Source organism: Psittacula echo, assembly GCF_963264785.1.
Source record: "Psittacula echo genome assembly, chromosome: 23".
Taxonomy (NCBI): domain Eukaryota; kingdom Metazoa; phylum Chordata; class Aves; order Psittaciformes; family Psittacidae; genus Psittacula; species Psittacula echo.
Window position 1 is genome coordinate 405,219 of NC_137748.1, and position 19,692 is coordinate 424,910.

The 19,692-nt window shown below is 47.4% G+C and overlaps 1 protein-coding gene across 3 annotated transcripts in view; it reads left to right on the forward strand.

Moving 5' to 3' along the window:
* TANC2 (tetratricopeptide repeat, ankyrin repeat and coiled-coil containing 2) overlaps positions 1–19,692 on the forward strand; it is a gene marked incomplete at both ends in the record, with an annotated part of 174,883 nt that overhangs the window by 113,836 nt on the left and 41,355 nt on the right. For all 3 annotated transcript variants that reach the window (XM_080633693.1, XM_080633694.1, XM_080633695.1), the window contains 4 exons: positions 1,269–1,402; positions 13,079–13,310; positions 16,243–16,409; positions 18,728–19,335. In XM_080633693.1, the coding sequence (XP_080489819.1) occupies positions 1,269–1,402; positions 13,079–13,310; positions 16,243–16,409; positions 18,728–19,335 (1,141 nt within the window). The remainder of the gene's footprint in view (positions 1–1,268; positions 1,403–13,078; positions 13,311–16,242; positions 16,410–18,727; positions 19,336–19,692) is intronic.

The following is a 19,692-nucleotide window of genomic DNA, read 5'->3' on the forward strand; positions in this document are numbered from 1 at the left end:
CTCTGGTTTGTCTGTGAAGTTGAAAGCTGAGTGATTCCTCAGTGTTAGTTATTGGGTTGGAGACCTTCAGAAGCAAGCATCTAATTTGGCTTTATTTCCTAAAGAGATCACAAGTCTCAGTCCAGCTGTAGAAGATAACAATTGTACTGCAAGTCCCTTTGATTCTTTTCTTCATCTATGATGCTTAGTAAAATCTGTGTTTAATAAGAAATGCTTCATCAGGTGACCTGACTGTGTTACAGCACTTGTGCTGTCAGCATTAGTAAAGTGGCATAAATACAGCCTCTTACTTCTTGTCTTAGAAATATAGGTAAAGGTGGTGTTTCATGCTCAGAAACAAGAATGTGCCTCATTACTCACACCTTGAGGGTTTAATTATGTAGGCAGTAGTCGTCCTCCTCTGTTTGCCATTAAATGGGTCGTTGTTTGCATTATGATTTCAAGTCAACCTCAGGAATGCATTGCAGTGATCCATTCAGGAAAATCCTTTGCTAGTGCAGGCTGCACTTAGGAGGACTCAGTAATTAGACATCATCAAGTGCTTTCATTGAAAACTGTTGGTTTTGGGTGACCCACCAAGGCCAGGTGAATGGCCTGTTGTAGCAATCTGCTGGTAAAGCCAGCTACTGCTTTGCCAGGCAAAAAGCAATGGCTAAAATGCAGTAGAAAGCTGTTAAACGTGGCAGACGTGATGCCAGTATAATTCATGGGCTTGCAAGCCTTTTCCCGATCCCAGTGCTACTCCTGCTTCTGTCCCTCCGCGTACATTAATGGGCTTCAGATGGATATGTGAGCCGTGGCTCTCCAGTTATTTAGGTTAGAAAGTAGACACATCAGTCAGAAAAATTGGCTGCCTCTGCTGAAGAAGGAGCTGGAACCAAATTAACCAGCACTTGTTGAGAATGTATTGGCAGAGCTGCAGAGAGGGAGAGCGCTGCACTAACCCATAGCGAACCTAGAGAAGATGGAGCATACCTTTGAGAGCACACAACTCAGTTACTGTAATTAAAGTCAATGAAATTACACTGGAGAAGATGAATAAGATGAGCTCAACACTTTATCTTAGCAGTCCTTCCCGAAGGGGCTGCTTCCAAGGGAAGGTTCTTAGGGAGCCTCTGGACGGTGTCACAGGCTTTTGCTGCCTGAAAGCCTGTTCATGGAAAGTACTTTAAATAACTTCCATGCATGGAAACCAGCCTGGGCTGGAATAGGGAAGCTGTAGGTCGTGCTTGCCCTGTAGCCATTCATCACCTCTTTCCTTGGGACAGATGTGGATGCAAACCGAGAGCTGCCCTTGACCCAGCCACCTTCTGCCCACTCGTCCATCACCAGCGGGAGCTGCCCTGGGACCCCCGAGATGCGCCGGCGCCAGGAGGAAGCCATGAGGAGGCTGGCATCACAGGTATGGGAATGGGATTGGTTTGGTGCTTGGGAACACGGCCATTTTAATGGGAGCTGTTGGAAGGTCTCCTTCCTTACATCACCCGCTGTGCTGGGAAATGCGTCTGCTCAAATGTCTGCTTGGGGAGTCTCAAGAAAAACTCCTGGAATAAGTTTTATTCCCTTAGGAAAGTTCTTTCTATAAAATGAAATTCCCACTATGTCAAATCTATTTCCTTGAGTTTGTCTTTCCCAGCCATCATACTTCATCCATAAAAATCCTGTCCAGAGGAGGCCACGAGATTGATCAGGGCTGGAGCAGCTCCCGTATGAAGACAGGCTGAGAACATTGGGGCTGTTCAGCCTGGAGAAGAGAAGCTGCGTGGAGACCTCAGAGCAGCTTCCAGTGTCTGAAGGGGGCCTACAAGGATGCTGGAGAGGGGCTCTTCATCAGGGACTGGAGCGATAGGACAAGGGGTGATGGGTTCAGACTGAAACAGGGGAAGTTCAGGTTAGGTCTAAGGCAGAAACTCTTTAATATGAGGGTGCTGAGGCACTGGCACAGGGTGTCCAGAGAAGCTGTGGCCAGGTTGGACACAGGGCCTTGGAGCATGCTGCTCTAGTGGAAGGTATCCCTGCCTGTGGCAGGGGGTTGGAGTTGGATGAGCTTTAAGGTCTCTTCCAACCCAAACCATTCTGTGATTCTGTAAGAGTGGGTTGTATATAACACTGTCACAGTAGGTGAGATTTACAGCTTGAATTTTAGTGCCTTACTGAGATTTAACCCTGCTTTGGTGGGAAGGTGCTATTCTGCTGCTTTGAAATCTGAGGAGCTTGCTCCTCCTTCACCTTTGGGGGTGATGTGAGCAGTTAATGCTTTCCTGTTGCCTGCTCCCCCTTTGGAGAGGAAAGTATCAGCCGAAGTCTTTGTTCTAAATTATTACCAGGACATGTTTTGCTTGGCTCTTTGTGCCAGATACTGTCTTGTCTTATCTGCTTTTCTGCTGCACACAGATGGCAAGCCAGAGAGCGTGTGATGTCTGCAAAAATAGATATTAAGGCTTGATATTCTCCTTTTCTACATGGAGTTCTTGAGAGGAATGCAATGGCCAGGTCTGGTTGTGGTCAGGACACATTAGTCATCGTATTCCGTGCAAATCTTAAGCTACAGACTACCAGAAAGGCCGTAAAGCATGCTGTCTGTGCTTCAAATATCTCATCTGTCTCAACTTTCTTCCCCTGAGTGCTTAAGTAATTCTGCTGGATGGGGAATTGATAAATGGATACAGTTCTAGCTTCAGTTTCCTCCTGAAAAAGGTAAGGGATATGATTCTTTCAAACAGTGTCACATCCACTGCATACATCATGCGCTGAAGCTTTTTTGCACCACTGATCGCTTGAGAAAAGAGCAAGAACCAATCTTCACAGCCAAAAAGGAAGACAAAATAGGTTGTTATCCCTTGGCTGCAGACTCCTTTAGGAAAGGGTTTAAAGCCCTGCTCATCCCCATGCCAGACTTCTTCTGCAAAGCAAATCCTGTGTTTTGCTGTCAGAACCTAACAAATGAGTTAGGAAGATGTCCTACGTCTTGTGCCAGCAGCAGGATTACAGACCTTTGCTGTGACTGTTAATCTCCCAGTAAATGGAGGCACATTCCAGAAATAGCCGTCATTGGCTTCCAGACATCAGGCCTTCCTGAAAAGATCAATGCCAAGGCTGAGGAGTTGACCTTAGAGTACTTGGAATTGCTTCTTCTACCCGAATAGCTGACACAGCATCCAGAACTTCTGAGAGGCTCCATAGTGTTTAGCAAACAGTTCCTGGGATGAGTCAGAGCAGCAGCAGGGCTTGATTCAGCAGTTGGAGACCTTGGGTCTGTTCCCAGCTTTGCTGTTAGCCTTGTTGGGTTCCTTGGAGACCAGCGTCTCATCTGCCTGCATCCCTTTCCCTGCCTGTTGAAAATGATCCATGCAGATAAAGGTCCTGATGCTAGAACTAGGGAAAGGTGGATGGGGTTTGGAAGTGGATGAGCTTTAAGGTCCCTTCCAACCCAAACCACCCAGATTCTATGAATACCTGAAAGCATAGGAGGGGTTTTTTGGTTGTTTTGATGGTTTTCGTGTTGGGTTTTTTTTGAGCTCTGTTGGTTCTTTATCATGAGCAATTCTGGGTTTGCTGCATCAGACCTGCTGTGCAGCATGCTACAAACAGTGACGTGCACACTACAAACAGGAACGCACACGCTACAATCAGTCAGTTTGATGGATTACCAAGCCTCAGGAAGGGAAATAAAGGCAAATAAAATGGTTGAGGCTGTTTTGTCACATCGATAGCTGGAAGTCGTGTGCTTAGTGCACTCTCAGTAACCTCCTGAGCAGTACAGCTCAGCATCACCGCTGATGAATACTTGCTGTCAACAGCAGATAAATTGATTTGCTTAGGAGGAGCCGTGCCCTATGATGTCCTGCTAGATAAAACAAACACTGACTGTTCCATCCCAGCTGTGGGTTTTGAAGTCTCTGAGTGACACTGGGAGAAAAAGGATTACTGACCTGGCAAGGGAATTGCAAATCCATTAAATAACAGTGTTGAGCTCTTTGTTCCGTGTGCGATCGCCTCATTCAGGAACTCAAATCACAACTCACTTTGCTTTTGAGAGATGGTGAGAATTTGCTGTTCATAAGAGGCTTTGAAGATGCTGAGCTCTTAAACAGAGCGAATACCCTGAATGTCTTGGTAGGCAGTAGTAAAACCAGTCAGTTAACATAATTGAGCTGCCTAATCTGAATGCCTGGGGCCACATTCTTGGGGACAGTTTAGGAAAACCTTTCCCATAGATAAGCCAAAAGCTCTCCAAAATCTAATCTAAGAAAGAAAAGAAGGAAAAGAACTGAAGTGGAATGTCCTTTGATGCAGGGGGAAGGGAAAGAGCAGCATATGCCTGTACCGGTAGGTGTGGAATAAAAGGGAATTGCTGATGGCCTTATTAAAACAGGTTTTATTCAACCAGCTGAACTAAAAAGAGCCCAAGGAAGTGAAGGAAAGAAAGGCTGACCCACAGCTGAGTCTCATTGGAAAAGTATTTCTTGGCCATGTGTGTTTTACAGTTGCGTTAAGACTGAAGTCAGAATTGAAGCAGAGAAGAAAGTGTTGACAGTGATGAGCAACTGCAGTTGTCGGGCATATTGTAGGAGATGTACGAAACATGTGAGGAGCCAGATAAAGCTGTGTGCAGATGTTCCACCTCTGCTCGCACTGAGCTGAACAGGTTGTGCTGTGGTCATTGTGCTACAGAAATGCGGACTGTAATGATGGGAGATTAAGAACACTCTTAGCAGGCTGAAGTAAAGGTTGGTGCAGGCTCCAGAATGCCAGTGGGAAGCACAACGTCCCTCACCCACTCCATGCCTTCTGCAAATGTCACTTACCCCAAAACTCAGCAGGGGTGTCTTTCTGCTGACAGAAATGAGAGGTGAACAGTTGCTTTTCCTCCTCTGGATTACTCAGGGTTGTATTTTCCTGCCTGTTCTTCGTGCAGGAGCTTCTTGGGGGCAAGGGTTGCTTTTAGCTCTTGTCAGAGATGAGCAAATAATTCATTTTAGAAATAAATAACTGAAGACTGCCCAGGAGAAGCCCCACTGAGTCTTCCCATGCTGGAAACGAGCATTACTTTGTTGTATTCTTAGGGAAGAGTTCAAACTGCTCCATGATTTCTAGAATCAGACTGGTTTGGATTGGAAAGGACCTTAAAGCTCCTCCAGTTCCAACCCCTGCCACGGGCAGGGACCCCTTCCACCAGAGCAGCTTGCTCCAAGCCCCTGTGTCCAACCTGGCCTTGAGCACTGCCAGGGATGGGGCAGCCACAGCTTCTCTGGGCCATTTTTCTCTTGTCTCAGTCCCTCTCTTTGGTCAGGAATGGAGACTTTTGCCACACTGATGGTGGTAGGAAGGGTTGGATCCTCTTCAGGCTTTGCAGTAGTTTCTCCTGAAAGGATGACAGAAAATAAGGAGTTTAATATTGGGATTGCTCCGTTCATTTCAGTCCTCTTCCCTGCTCTGTTTGTTTTGTCATTCCTCTTCCCACGAGCCCGTCTTACTCACCTTTTGGAAGTGGAAGCAGGGTGATTCTGCCTTGAGTGGCGAAGATGCTGGAAGTACAATAATGCCTTTGCATCATTCCCTGGAGCATCGTCCCATCTACTCCAGCTCTTAGTGATCATTTTGGTTGTGTCAAGGGAAAGGGAAGGTTCAAAGCCTTGCTGTGACACCAGGGTCACATTCAGGGCTGCATGGTGGACATAAAAGAAGTGTGCCTTGAGGCATCAAGATGGAAATGCTTTGCCTTCCATGTCCTTGCAAGGAAAATACTAAGGATATGGGAATGTTAAAAGCTTCTTAGGAGGGATTTCTGTGGATCAGCTCCCTAATTTTAAAAGTAACATTAACCCCCTTGCTGGGAGCTGAGCTGGCACAATCCCATATTTTCCCTTTCACTCATAAGCTTCTCCTGCCTCTGAGCTGAAGCCGAGGCAGCGGTTGCTGATGGACTTCCCACCAGTCACAGTGAGGAGCATGGGGACGTGAACCAGACCCCAGCACTCAGCAGTGGACTCCAGAGCTGGGGAAGTTTCTCTGCAGCTTTTCCTCCATCCCTTGTCTCAGGAGGGGTCTGTACCATAGCATGGAGTAGAGACACTTAAAGGAAGGGGAGAACAAGAGCAGTTGGCTTTCCAGATCTGGCAAGCTCTCAAAAGTCATGAGCAAAACTACTCACATTGCAACACCCGTCCTGACACTTGCGAGTAAAACACAAGCATTTCTGGCAGAACTGCTTGGTTAGTCTTTTGGTTTAATATATATGCATGTGTTATGGAGATAAGTTTGCAGGGTTGCTGAATGGATTTCAAGTGAGCAGGCTGCCAGTTCTCCTGCAACGCCAAGTCAGGCGAGACTTGGCTCCTTCACTGTGATAGATGCAGACCAGCTCTCCAGGTGAGGTAGCCGCAGAGAGCTGAACACGGAGCTTCACGTAACTGTGAGCCCATCTACTTCTGCTTAGTGCTTGTAAACATACTGCCTGATAGCATGGAATGACTGTAAGGTGAGACGGGGAGGAAAAAAGATGTGAATCTGAAGGATTTTAAAGCTGAGATCCTGTCCAAAGGCAGCTCCACACCTCCCGTGTCACACCTTGCTTCTTCTGCCTTTTCACTGTTTAATCTTTTATCCATTAAAATACTTCTCAACTTCATTTCCACCTGGCTGTCCTTGCAGTGCCACCTTTCTTGCTCCAAATGATGCTGGGCAATGTATAACTTGGACTGATGCTGGAGCGTGACGCTAGAATCACAGCATCATTTAGGTTGGAAAAGACCCTTAAGATCATCATGTCTAACCGTGGTGCCAAGTTCACCACTAGATCATGTCCCTCAGTGCCACATCTACATGTCTTTTAAATACTTCCAGGGATGGTGACACAATCTTTCTTGTCCAGAGCTGGTCCTTTACCTCAGAGAAGTTAAATGAGAAGCTTTCCCACCAACCCTGCATTGAAAAACACTGATCCACAAATACGTGGCCTTTGCCTTTCAGCAAGGGGCACCAGCGCCGGTCAGAGGTACAATAGCCCGAGGTGAGATCAGTTCAGCCCTAAGGAAGAAGCCTAAACCGTGTCCTCTCTGCTTAGGGTCACCTTCTCCATTTTCCCTGAAGGTTTTATCCTTTACTCACAGAGGAGTTTTAATGGATTTGCTCTGCAGTTTTAAATAACCCATTGAACAGCTACATTCTTTGGCTCTCTGGATGCTCTGTGGTTACTTGTGGTAGCAGCACTTAAACAAATGGGCCTGAAAGCCAGCTCCGCTGCACTAATGGGTTGTACCTTATGTAGAGCAGCTGGTGAGGAGCTGTACATCCATTGCATTAGTGCACTCAGCTGGTGCTGAGCACGGCTGGTGGCTTTGGATGCTCTTCTCTCCATCCTCCAAGCCATAGGCCAAAGTGGCATTATAGTTGCTACAGGCATAGTTAAAACCAAAAGGGAGTACCTTACAGAGGTGGGGGATTCATTACTTTGAGCCTTGATGCCCTGCAACACTAATGAGTTTCAGAGGGCATTCACTGGCACACTCCACTATGTAAAAGTAATGAACATTCCCAATAAACTGGGTCACCGCATCCATGCACGGTCATGTGCAGTGGATAAAATACTGCAGTGCTGATTTTCATTTCCATTATTACAGCCTGGCAAATGGCAGAGAAATCATTACACTGAATTCATTTGAAGCTATTTCGTATGGGTCAAAAAAAAAAAGAGAGATTTTATTAGGTACAGGAATAGGGTTAAAATACAACATAGAAGCCCTGTATGAGCAGTGGAGGAACTGGGGTGTTGCTGCGAGCTCGGATCTGTGAGGTTGGTCCTTTGGAGAGGTGGTTTGCAGAATGGCTTCCTTGCACAATACAGTGAAGAAAGCCCAGACAAATAGGGACATGGAATGGTTTGGGTTGAAGGGACCTTAAAGCTCATCCAGCTCCAACCCCTGCCACGGGCAGGGACCCCTTCCACTGGAGCAGCTTGCTCCAAGCCCCTGTGTCCAACCTGGCCTTGAACACTGCCAGGGATGGGGCAGCCACAGCTTCTCTGGGCACCCTGTGCCGGCGCCTCAGCACCCTCACAGGGAAGAGCTTCTTCCCTATTTCCAATCTGAACTTCCCCTGTTTCAGTTTGAACCCATCACCTCTTATCCTATCGCTCTAGTCACTCATGAAGAATCCATCTCCAGCATCCTTGTAGCCCCCTTCAGACACTGGAAGGCTGCTCTGAGGTCTCCACGCAGCTTCTCTTCTCCAGGCTGAGCAGCCCCAACTTTCTCAGCCTGTCTTTGTATGGGAGGTGCTCCCGCCCCCTTAAATGACACCAGAGGTGGGATGTCAAAGGGATGATATTCACAAATAGTGCCAGGGACCTGCTTAAAACGGGCCTGTCCTATTAAGTAAAAATAACTTATTTCCCTTGAGCCACCTTCAGCCCCTTTTTCTCCTTTGATGTTCACGCTGTCCTTCCAGCCTTTCTCATACTATTGTCATCTCCTGCTCCTCCTGACATGTCATTTTCTTCCCCTTCTCTCTCTTTTCTTCCCCCCCCCCTTCGCAGTTCAGTCTCTCCTCTCCCTCTGTACTTCATAGGTAATGCACAATCTGTTTTGTACTTTGTTTTGCCCTCTCTCTGTGCCTACTTCAGCCTCTTTCTCCTGCTGTGTTCACATTGGTTTTCCCCTTCTCTTCCACTGGCATTGTACGTTATCCTTGGAATAGCATCTTCCTTTCTCACCCAGCAGCTGTGTTCCTAGGTCCTGACTTGTATGAAGGAATCTCCCTTTTTTTTCCTGATGCCATGGAACTCTTCCATATCTGCTCAGCTGAGCCCAAGCCAGGGGAAATCAGTAGCTTGGCCTTGGAGATGTGGAGCGCAGTCTGCATGGTGTGGGGAGGAGAGGTGCAGGAAGGAATGAGAAACATCCGTATGTCAGGATGGGACACGAGAGCTGCATCCAAGGAAGTTGTGAACCCCAGTAGAAGGACAGCAGGAAGGGTGGTGGAAGGATACATGAGGCTGGATGAAGGGAGAAATGGGAAGAGGTTGTGGCCTCTGAGTAGAATAGAATGGCTGGTGTTGGAAGGGTTGGAAGAAGAGGCTCCTGAACATCTACTGGATTTAACACCTAAAGAGACTATGAATGTCTGTCATGACTGTGCTTCAGCAATTCAGAAACTGAAGTTTGTGTCATTTGTGAGGGAATGAGAGTTCTGGTGCTCCTTGATCCCAGGAGAGAATGGGGCTGCGTTGAGCACTGGCCATGGGCTCTTAGAGGCGTTGCACTGCCTTCACTGCGTCTGGTGTTTCTCAAGCTCTAGAACACGTCATTAATGGTTAGAATAAATTGGCTACCAGAAAGCTCCTGATCAATGGAATGTGGTGTGTAGCCAGCTGGAGGAGGTAACCACTGCAAGTAAAACATGCCCCATATGAGAGAGAATTGTTTTGAAGCTCCCTTTCAAGAAGAAAGGAAGCTATCCAAGTTGGTAACTTCTTGGCATTTGATGTTTCATATAAACAACATCATGCCTTGCTTGCTCAGTGCGGAGTCACAAACTTGTTGAAACTGCATTCTCAGCCCTTAGAAAGATGACATAAACAGATCTCTTGAACGCTTCCTCAATCTGGCTGTTACTTTTCCCATCCTTGTCACTTCTGCGTTAGGGTCACTGACTATATATACATATATATATATATATACTGTGCTGTATATTCCATGTTTGCAACCCAGTGATTGAAGCTTAATGAAATGTTAGAGCAAAGACTGGAAAATGATTGAGCAAACCTGATTGCTGGAATGGAGTCTGAAAGTTTTGCAAGTCCAATTCACTGTTTATAGTGTTTGGTGCTACGTGATGACAGAGTTCAAACTGAAAGGAGAAAAACAATGCCTTAAATTGTATTGGGCAACAGTGAATGTTTCCTGGTCCCAACCTGCAGCCACGTCCATCCCTTTGGAAGAACGCGCTGTTCCCTGGTAACAGAGTTCCTAGATAAAATGAAATGTTTAATTCAAGGGTTTTGTTGATGGTGAGAGAGGGTTGGAATTTTTTCAAGCAGTTTTTGAGAGCAAAGTAGTTGGATTTATGGAAAAATCAGCTTTTACGGAGAGCACAATTTTTCAGTGTAAAGTTAGTTAGTATGTAAATATATAAAGTGAAATAATTGGGAAAAGGCCTTCTCCAGAGCATTAGTGGCTGGGTCTTAAAGGTGTCCACGTAATACAGGGGAGAAAGAACAGGGTTTGAACCTGTTTGGGGGTGGGCCCTATTAGCATGAACCTGTTGGTTGTCCTGAGGTCTCTTCCATTCACTTTGCACATTAAGCCTGGATTCATTCCCAAGGGACAGGGAAGTGCTTTGAAACCTTGGAAAGTTTTACAGGATGAGTTTTACCAGTGCTAGGGCAAGGGGAATGGCTTGAACCTACCAGAGGAGAGACTGAGCTGAGCTCTTAGGCAGAAGCTCTTCCCTGTGAGGGTGCTGAGGCGCTGGCCCAGGGTGCCCAGAGAAGCTGTGGCTGCCCCATCCCTGGCAGTGTTCAAGGCCAGGTTGGACACAGGGGCTTGGAGCAAGCTGCTCCAGTGGAAGGTGGAAGATTCTCTGGTGACGAAAGTGTTTCCCACCCAGCTCTGGCTCTGTCAGTGAGGAGCTCGAATCCTAGCACCAGGCTGAGCTCACAGCGCTGGCTTTTGGCAGCTTCTCTTTGATTTGAAGGTGGAGAAAATGTCACGGGGAATAAATAACATCAAGATGAAATTTTGGTGCAGTCACATTTCTGACGTTCTCAAAATGCCTTTCCCGGATCTTCGTTGCTGCTGGTTTAGCTTCACATCCACCTATTGAGCTTCGCATTTAACCTGCAGTTTAAGGCTTAGTCGATAGATCAGTAAATCCAGCATAAGGACCAAGAGTGGACATGAAGGGGCTTAAATTAACTGAGTTGTAACTGGTGTATGTCCCAATACCCAGCAGTGACCATTCCCTTCACTGAGAAGAGAGCAAGAGCTCTCTGCTCACAGCAATGTGGTTTCTGTTACTGGGTACCTGATATCAAGGGATGGCCACTTAACAACTTTATGCTCTAGACTCCACACCTTATAATCTCCAACTAAATAGGATTGTTGAAAAGAAATAATTACCTTCATTGTTGCTTTACCCAGTGCTGTTCTCTAAGGGACTACATTATATTTTAACTGGCTGGTAGGAAAAAATCTGTTAGGAGTTCGGAGGTATCCGCTGAAGCTTAAGCCATATGTATTAGGGCTTGATAACTGAAATAAAACCCTACCTCTATCAGCACTCTGTGCATCACACCTCATTGTGAGTGTGAAAGGAAGTTACTGCATTAGACCACATTGGTAATTTCATGTATTATTAGTTAAGGTTAAAAGCCAGCCCTGAGCCAGCCGTGTGTGAGGACCCCACAGCCTGATGGCTTCATTTCTTGGTACAATGCTTCGCAGTCACAGAGCTCGGAGGCTGGATGCATCACCCCATCTGCCCTAGAGCCTGCTGTGAACCGAGGGCCGCTTATTGCAGGCGGAAAGCCAGAGAGCCCTAATCACGGCCCCCAGCATGGGACACATTCCATCTGAGCTTACACGGCATCCAGAGAAGCCACAGCAATCTCATGTGTGCAGTGTCCTTGGCTCTATGGTGTTCCCAGGTTCTGAAGTGTGCTTTATGCAATATTCTGTGGTATTCTGTGCTCCAGGGCAGTGGTGCTCTTCATGGAATCAAAGAGTGGTTTGGGTGGGAAGGGACCTTAAAGCTCCTCCAGCTCCAACCCCTGCCACAGGCAGGGACCCCTTCCACTGGAGCAGCTTGCTCCAAGCCCCTGTGTCCAACCTGGCCTTGAACACTGCCAGGGATGGGGCAGCCACAGCTTCTCTGGGCACCCTGTGCCAGCGCCTCAGCACCCTCACAGGGAAGAGCTTCTGCCTAAGAGCTCAGCTCAGTCTCCCCTCTGGCAGGTTCAAGCCATTCCCCTTGGCCTGGCCCTACAGGCCCTTGTCCCAAGCCCCTCTCCAGGTTTCCTGCAGCCCCTTTAGGCACTGGAGCTGCTCTCAGGTCTCCCCTTCAGGAGCCTTCTCTTGTCCAGGCTGCCCCAGCCCAGCTCTCTCAGCCTGGCTCCAGAGCAGAGCTGCTCCAGCCCTCGCAGCAGCTCCATGGCTTCTGGAGGGGTTTGGTACAAAACTGCTCCCTCCTGCCTTGCTGGGGCAGCTTTGGATGCTGTCAGTGACATTTGGAAAGAAAACCCAATGAAGGGGAGCAGGAAAAGGCTGTTTGACCTGGCAGACACTCACAGCAAAAGGCCAGGCAGTGCTGTGTGAGGGACAGGAGGAGCTGGAGCAGCCTGACCAGAGCACTGCAAGCAGAGAGTGATCTCTGGGGGTATCTGTTAATATTGCAAATAGAAACAGGGCGGTTGGCAGGTTGGACTGAGAAGATATCACTGGGTTTAATAAGTGGGCAGAGTTAGTGGATGCAGAGGAGCTGGGAAGTCAGGTGAGTTGGGCAAAGAGGAAGTTCTCCCTTGTTTTTCCCTGTTAAATTGGTTTTCTGAGTGAGGGCTCACAGTGGCTCCCGAGTGTGCAGTAACCCTCAGGTCCCCTCCTTCATGGGGATCTGTCCTTTGCAGGTGCTGCCTTGATGTCAGGGCCTCAGTGAGTGCTCTCCGCCGGCTCCTACAGAGCTTGACATTTGCAAACAGCAAATAATGAATAGGTTCAAGGAAACAATCACAAGTTATTACTGACGGTGAGTACTTAGCCAGAGCTTGGAGCACAGTCCTAGCGCTCCCTGCTCGCTGTGGGCTCCGGCTGTGTCACTCTCTGTCACTGTCTATCTCCGTGAGCAGCTACAGCTTAATTCCATTTATTCCTCCAGCGGCAGGTCCAGTCATTTCTCAGATCAGTGCCTGGTTTTACCAGCTGATTCGCCTGGATTCATGTCACAGGGAGTTAGCGCTCACTTCTCTTAAAGACCTCACCTGCCACCGTGCATCAGGCTCGGCAGATAGAGACCGCTGCTTTGACCACCCTGCCCGCCCCGTGGCTGATGAAGATGTGGGTTTTGTTCTTTCTCTCTTCACCAGGTCGTTGCTTATCACTACTGCCAGGCCGACAATGCCTACACCTGCCTGGTGCCAGAGTTTGTGCACAACGTGGCCGCGCTGCTCTGCCGCTCGCCCCAGTTCGTCGCCTACAGGGAGCAGCTCCTGCGAGAGCCCCACCTGCAGAGCATGCTCAGCCTGAGGTCCTGCGTGCAGGACCCCATGGCCTCCTTCCGCAGGGGAGTCCTGGAGCCCTTGGAGAACCTGCACAAAGGTATTGTAATCATGGAGAGAATCGTGGAATGGCTTGGGTTGAAGGGACCTTAAAGCTCCTCCAGCTCCAACCCCTGCCACGGGCAGGGACCCCTTCCACTGGAGCAGCTTGCTCCAAGCCCCTGTGTCCAACATTCCATGCACTTTCCCTGAGCTCCCACACACCTTATTGTTTTGACTTTTGGGGGAAGTGATAGATTAATGCTTGTGTGTCACATCCCAAGAGCTGCAGGGGAGAGCCGGGTTCTGCAGGAGCTGGGAAACCATGTGTGTTTGGAAACAAGGGGTTAACCAGCCTTCTCCTCCCGATGCAAGGGGCAATGGTTGGACTTGATCATCTTAAAGGTCTTTTCCAACCTGGCTGATTCTCTGATTCCTTGCCATTATTTAGTGGGCTTTTGAGAATTTGGAGCTTTCACAAAACGAGCTGATAGCATGGAAGTCCATAAATCCCCTGGGTAAGCTTCTAGGGAGGTTTGTAACAAGCCTTATCCTGATTACAGGCTTCAGAGCTTTTTTCTAATGCAACAGTGGCTTTGTCTCCTTTTCCTTCTTTCCTCTGCAAGATACAACTAATTCCTTGTGGCAATGGGTAGATTTCTTTGCTCGTTGCCATGAAAACTGTCAGAGCACTGCAAAGTTCAGGACTCTGTTGGCCTTCAAAACCATGGTTATCCAAACACCGTGCTGCAGGTTGGCTGCAGTAATAGCTCAGATAATTTGTTGTTGCCACCCTCCATATCACAGTGGAGGAGCCAACGTGAAATGGATGCAGCTTCCACCAGATTCAAAGCCCTATGGCTCAAATCAGCTCTTCAAAACACAGCATCCAAGCTCTGAGCAGCAGCAGCTGGGTCCAACACGCGTGATTCCACCAGGCACAAAGCAGACGTGGAGCCAGCACAGTTGATTTTGCTGGCATGGAGAAATGTCACTGTAGGAGTAGTGTGGCTACTCTTCCCCACCAACACTCCTGGCAAAAATGAGAAGATACATTTAGGAGCCACTGTTCTAAAGGAAAAGAATTCCTGGTTATTACAGTAAATCCTTAGGAGGTATTTCAACTCTTGAATCGGAGCATCTCGCGGCAGGGGGGTTGGAATTAGATGATCTTTAAGGTCCTTTCCAACCCAAAACCATTCTCTGATGCTTGTTATTCTGGTCTCGAATTTTGGAGGGTAGAGAAAAGCTTTTTTTCTTCTTCCCTTCTTGTGCTCTGCACTGAACACAGCTCCAGGGGAGCCAATGATCAGGACTCCCACCTTCCAGCCTTGCTGATGGCCAGTACTGGCAAGCTAATCTGCACCCAGTGTCCTGTACCAGAGTGAACAGTGTCTGGAAATTGGCTTTAAAACATCTCACATTCAAGACTCTGTAAATGTCTCAACAGGTCTTTTACAAGGTGCTGTTGAAGCTTTAATGCTACTGGCACAAAATTATTGTGTAGCTGTTTATGGTGAATGGGACTGAGAAAGTTAGATTGGTGTTTCTCAAAGGTGTATATGTAGGAGAACAAAGTTCTGATTCTTCCCCTACTCCCTGCTTTCTCCTCTCTCCCTCAGGCTTTATGAGAAACATGAGATGTGGGTATAAAACTCAAGCACCATATTCACTCCAGGATTTCAGAGGGTCATCAAGTGTATTTTCTAATGTACCAAATAACCTTACTGAGAAGTTAACTGAAATCTGTGGTCATTTTAGTGCGAAATACATGTTTTTCACAGGGATATGAGCAGTACCTTAGGAAATAAATGCAGCTGGGTAATGTCAGGCAAGGACAAGATGCTCAGCAGTACCAAACACAAGGTGTTTACATGTTTCTGTTCTTCTGGAACACCACAGAGATGCTCCTGTCATCAGTGAACATCTTGTGCTTATAGAGAATTTCCTGATGCAATTTAAAGAGCCCACCTGCTATTGGGAGTACTGAGCTTTTTGATGGCAAGATTTAGTCATGGTACTTCACAAAGAAGAGCAAGCTTTATATAGCTCAGCATCTGTAGTACATGTTAACAGCTTATGTCAACAGTGGACTCAGATGTCCTGTTTCCCACCCATTTTTATTAGGCAAGATTACCTTTGAGAGGATACCACTTGAGCTTAAGATGCAAGTCCAGAAGAATCTGTTCCATTAATTATAGCTGAGCAGGAGCTATGCTCAGCATCTGATGTAGAAACACTGACTTCCTTGTCTACATCAGTGTTCGCCAGCAGCAAAATAACCCTGGTTAAAAAACGTGCTTTTTGTGGGATCTTTTTTATTCCCCTCAACTCATTTATAGAAGAGGCTTCGTAAAAGGTACAGGCTTGGGATCAAAGTGCTTTACAGGCCTGGAAGTCAGAGTCATTTTGAACAGAGGATGTAACCTCCAAACTGCTGCCTGCCTGTCCCCCCACATGCAGAGGGATGGTTTACTCTCCTCACATAGTGGCTTGGCCTGCAAATCAGGCTTGCTTTGGCCTCACAATGCTTGCAAAGACCTTCATCCATCAAGAAGTCAGTGCCCAGAGCACAGATGCCAAGACTGGAAGGATCTGGAGGTGCTGGGGAGGGGAACTTCTTGGTGCAGCTTCATTCAGCGGTTGCAGAAATGAAGCCAGGCTGACATCAGGGGGAGAGTTTAGTATTAAAACTATAAAGAACCACGAATAGTGTGTTTAGTAAAACTTCTCCACAAGATACTGATTCATATCAAGTAACACTGGACTTTGTGCAGGAGGTGATGTTTAAAAATGGTTAGCTGTTTTATCTGAGGGGCATCAGTTGTGTGTGTTGAATTGAAACTGTGTATGTGTGAGCCTAATAAAAAGGAGCTGCTACTGTGTCTTCTTTAGCAATACCTGATGGTGCTTTAAACCGCTGTAGTGACTTTGCAGTACATTGTAGTTGCATGTGTTGCCTTTCAAATAAAGGCTTTTTCTCTTTCTCACAGAGAGGAAGATCCCTGATGAAGATTTCATTATATTAATTGATGGTTTAAATGAGGCTGAATTTCACAAGCCAGATTATGGAGACACCATAGTATCATTCCTGAGCAAGATGATTGGGAAATTCCCTTCCTGGCTGAAGCTGGTAGTGACAGTCAGGACAAGTCTCCAGGTATGCTGAGACCAAGAATTGTGATAAGCTGTGTCATTGTCATGGTGGGCTTTGGTGAAGATCTTAGTGGATACCTGGAATTGCTTAGACCCTTATTTCAGGTTATCTTTTCGGGGGTTTTTTGTACTTGGATTTACATTCATGCCCCCAGACTCACTCTACAGCTCTGAATGGATCTAATCCAGCGTTGCTTATTCATGTCAATAAATGTGCATCAGCGAAGAGTTTAGATCATTTGAGTGAGACAACTCAAGTGTCAGCAGGCTGCTTCCCAAGCATAATAGGAGGGTAGGGCCTAATGTCTGTCAGTGTTGCTTGAGAACACCCTCTCCTGCATGTGGAAGGGCAAAATAATCCGTATCTTCATACCTCTTCTGTGTGACCCAGAGTGTGAGGCTCTGATGGTTTCAGTGTGGAGGAGTCCATGTCAGGCCAAGACATAATTCAGCTCAGAGAAGAGTACTTTGAGCTGGTGCTGAAGCTCTGAATGTTCTTGGGGTTTGGGTTCTCCTGAAGTTCTAGTATTTTAATTGGCAGCTGGGCAGGTTTTTCCCTTCAGCCTGTCCTTAGCTGCTCAGCACCATCGTCTGGGCAGAAGCATTAAGTTGACCTTAGCTTGTTAGCACAACTTCTCATATGACCGGCGCAAGCTGGGAATCTTAATATCCCAGCCTGGTTTGGGTTGAAGGGGCCTTAAAGCTCCTCCAGCTCCAACCCCTGCCATGGGCAGGGACACCTTCCACTGGAGCAGCTTGCTCCAAGCCCCTGTGTCCAACCTGGCCTTGAGCACTGCCAGGGATGGGGCAGCCACAGCTTCTCTGGGCACCCTGGGCCAGCGCCTCAGCACCCTCACAGGGCAGAGCTTCTGCCTAAGAGCTCAGCTCAGTCTCCCCTGTTCTGGCAGGTTCAAGCCATTCCCCTTGGCCTGTCCCTACAGGCCCTTGTCCCAAGCCCCTCTCCAGGTTTCCTGCAGCCCCTTTAGGCACTGGAGCTGCTCTCAGGTCTCCCCTTCAGGAGCCTTCTCTTGTCCAGGCTGCCCCAGCCCAGCTCTCTCAGCCTGGCTTCACTGTGAGCAAACACAGTGACCCAGTTAGGGCAGATCTGCTCTTTCAGCTCTTTCACAGCAGAGCTGCTTGATTTGCAGCATCACTTGGGGGAACATTCACACTGTCAGAGCCCGGAGCCCAGAGGAGACAGATGTCGGAGGGATGGGGCACACATTTGGATTCCAGCTCAGAGCTGCTCTTCAGCTGGCCCAGCTGCTCCAGGCAGAAGGGATTGATTGTCTGCAGCTCCGTAGTTCTCATTTTTTCATTATTAGCCCTTTTTGTTCAGCAGCACAGAGCTGTGGAGTTCATTTTTACCAAGCTCCATTAAGCCCCTTTACTGAGATTGACTAATATTTACTGAGATCCACAGGTTGATTTACTGTGGTCCTCCTGGCAGGGCACTGAGTGCTGGTTCCATCAAAGCAGGCAGCTGCTGCACGCTGCCTTGGTAACAAGGAACAGCATCTGCTCCCCAAGGCACCAGGAGAGCACAGGCTGCTTTGTGCTGGAGGTCTTTGGTTTTGCTCATTAATGGAGTAGTCTAAACATCATTTGGAAGAAATCTTTTAATTGTAGGTAAACTGCATCCCTATGGCTTGAATCCCTCCTTTCCTTGGGGCTTTTGCAGCCCTGTGGTGTTCACTGCGAGCCTCAGGTTTGCACTGTGCTCACCCTCTTCATTTTCTTGGAGAGCTGATGGCTTCTTCTGAATCTGGCCGGTCCAGCTCCATTGTGCCGTTCCTCCTTCCTAGGCAGTCACTGAAAGCCCAGGACGCAAGAATTCCTTTGGAAAGGCCTTTGATGATGATCTTTGGTTTATGTTGTATAAGCATCATCACTGAGTTCAGCAGAATCCCTGGCCACGCTGTCTTGCAGCAGATAGATGTGTTTATTTGGCACTGGAAAATACCTCACATTGTTCATCTGGTTGTCCTTTTGCTCTGCCATGACAGCAGAAGGATACGTTGATACGTGGTGGGAATGGGGTAGGAATAGCAAGGGCACTGCTGGGGCTGAATTCGCCAGCCATGGTTGCAGTATTTAGGAACAGCGCCCTTCAGTTTTATTCCAGTCATGTTTCACACACAACCTGCTTGATTATAGATGAGATTGTGAGGTCCTGAGGGCACAGACTGCCACCTTGTGTGCCTGCCCTGATGGAAGAGGTCTTAAAGGAGTCTCAAAGGTGCTATTGTAATAAGAATTACATTTACTTAATAATAAACCCTGCCAGCATGAGTACCCTTTTCTTTTGTCCTTTCTTTGTAGGAAATAATTAAGCTGTTGCCCTTCCACAGAATATTTTTGGATAGACTGGAAGAGAATGAAGCTATAGACCAGGACCTGCAGGCATATATCCTTCATCGGATACACAGCAGCTCGGAGATCCAGAACAACATCTCGCTCAACGGCAAAATGGACAACACGACGTTTGGCAAACTCAGTTCTCACCTCAAGACCTTGAGCCAAGGATCCTACCTGTACCTAAAACTCACTTTTGATCTCATCGAGAAAGGATACCTAGTGCTAAAAAGCTCCAGCTACAAAGTAGTGCCAGTGTCTCTGTCAGAAGTTTACCTATTGCAGTGCAATATGAAGTTCCCGACGCAGTCTTCCTTTGATCGGGTTATGCCTCTCTTGAATGTGGCAGTGGCATCTCTGCATCCATTAACAGATGAACATATTTTTCAGGCCATTAATGCAGGTAACATTGAGGGCACTTTGGAGTGGGATGACTTTCAGCAGAGGATGGAGAACCTTTCTATGTTTCTTATCAAACGTAGAGATATGACGCGAATGTTTGTTCATCCCTCTTTCCGCGAATGGCTTATTTGGAGAGAAGAAGGTGAAAAGACCAAGTTTCTTTGTGATCCTAGGTAAGCAAATGCTCTGAGAAATCAAGAGCTTACAAATGCGTTCATCTCATGCTGTTATCTGTATCATGGATGGGGTTACCTGACTTTGGTTTGTAGATCTCTGCCTCTGTACTCATCACCTTAGGTCTCTGTTCATGGAAAGAAATAAGCCCTCCCTGGGCACACAGCAGGCCTCAAGTTGATTGTCTCCCCTATGGGCATCACCAGGGATGTCTTGTGTTTCAGCAGAGCACTGCTGGAGAAGGGGAATCATCCTCCCTTTCTTCAAAGATGCCAAAACCACGTGAAATAGAGGATAAGAAGGTGAAAGATGGGTGGTGTGGCTACGTCTTTTGCAAATGTCGTTTTGAAACCAAA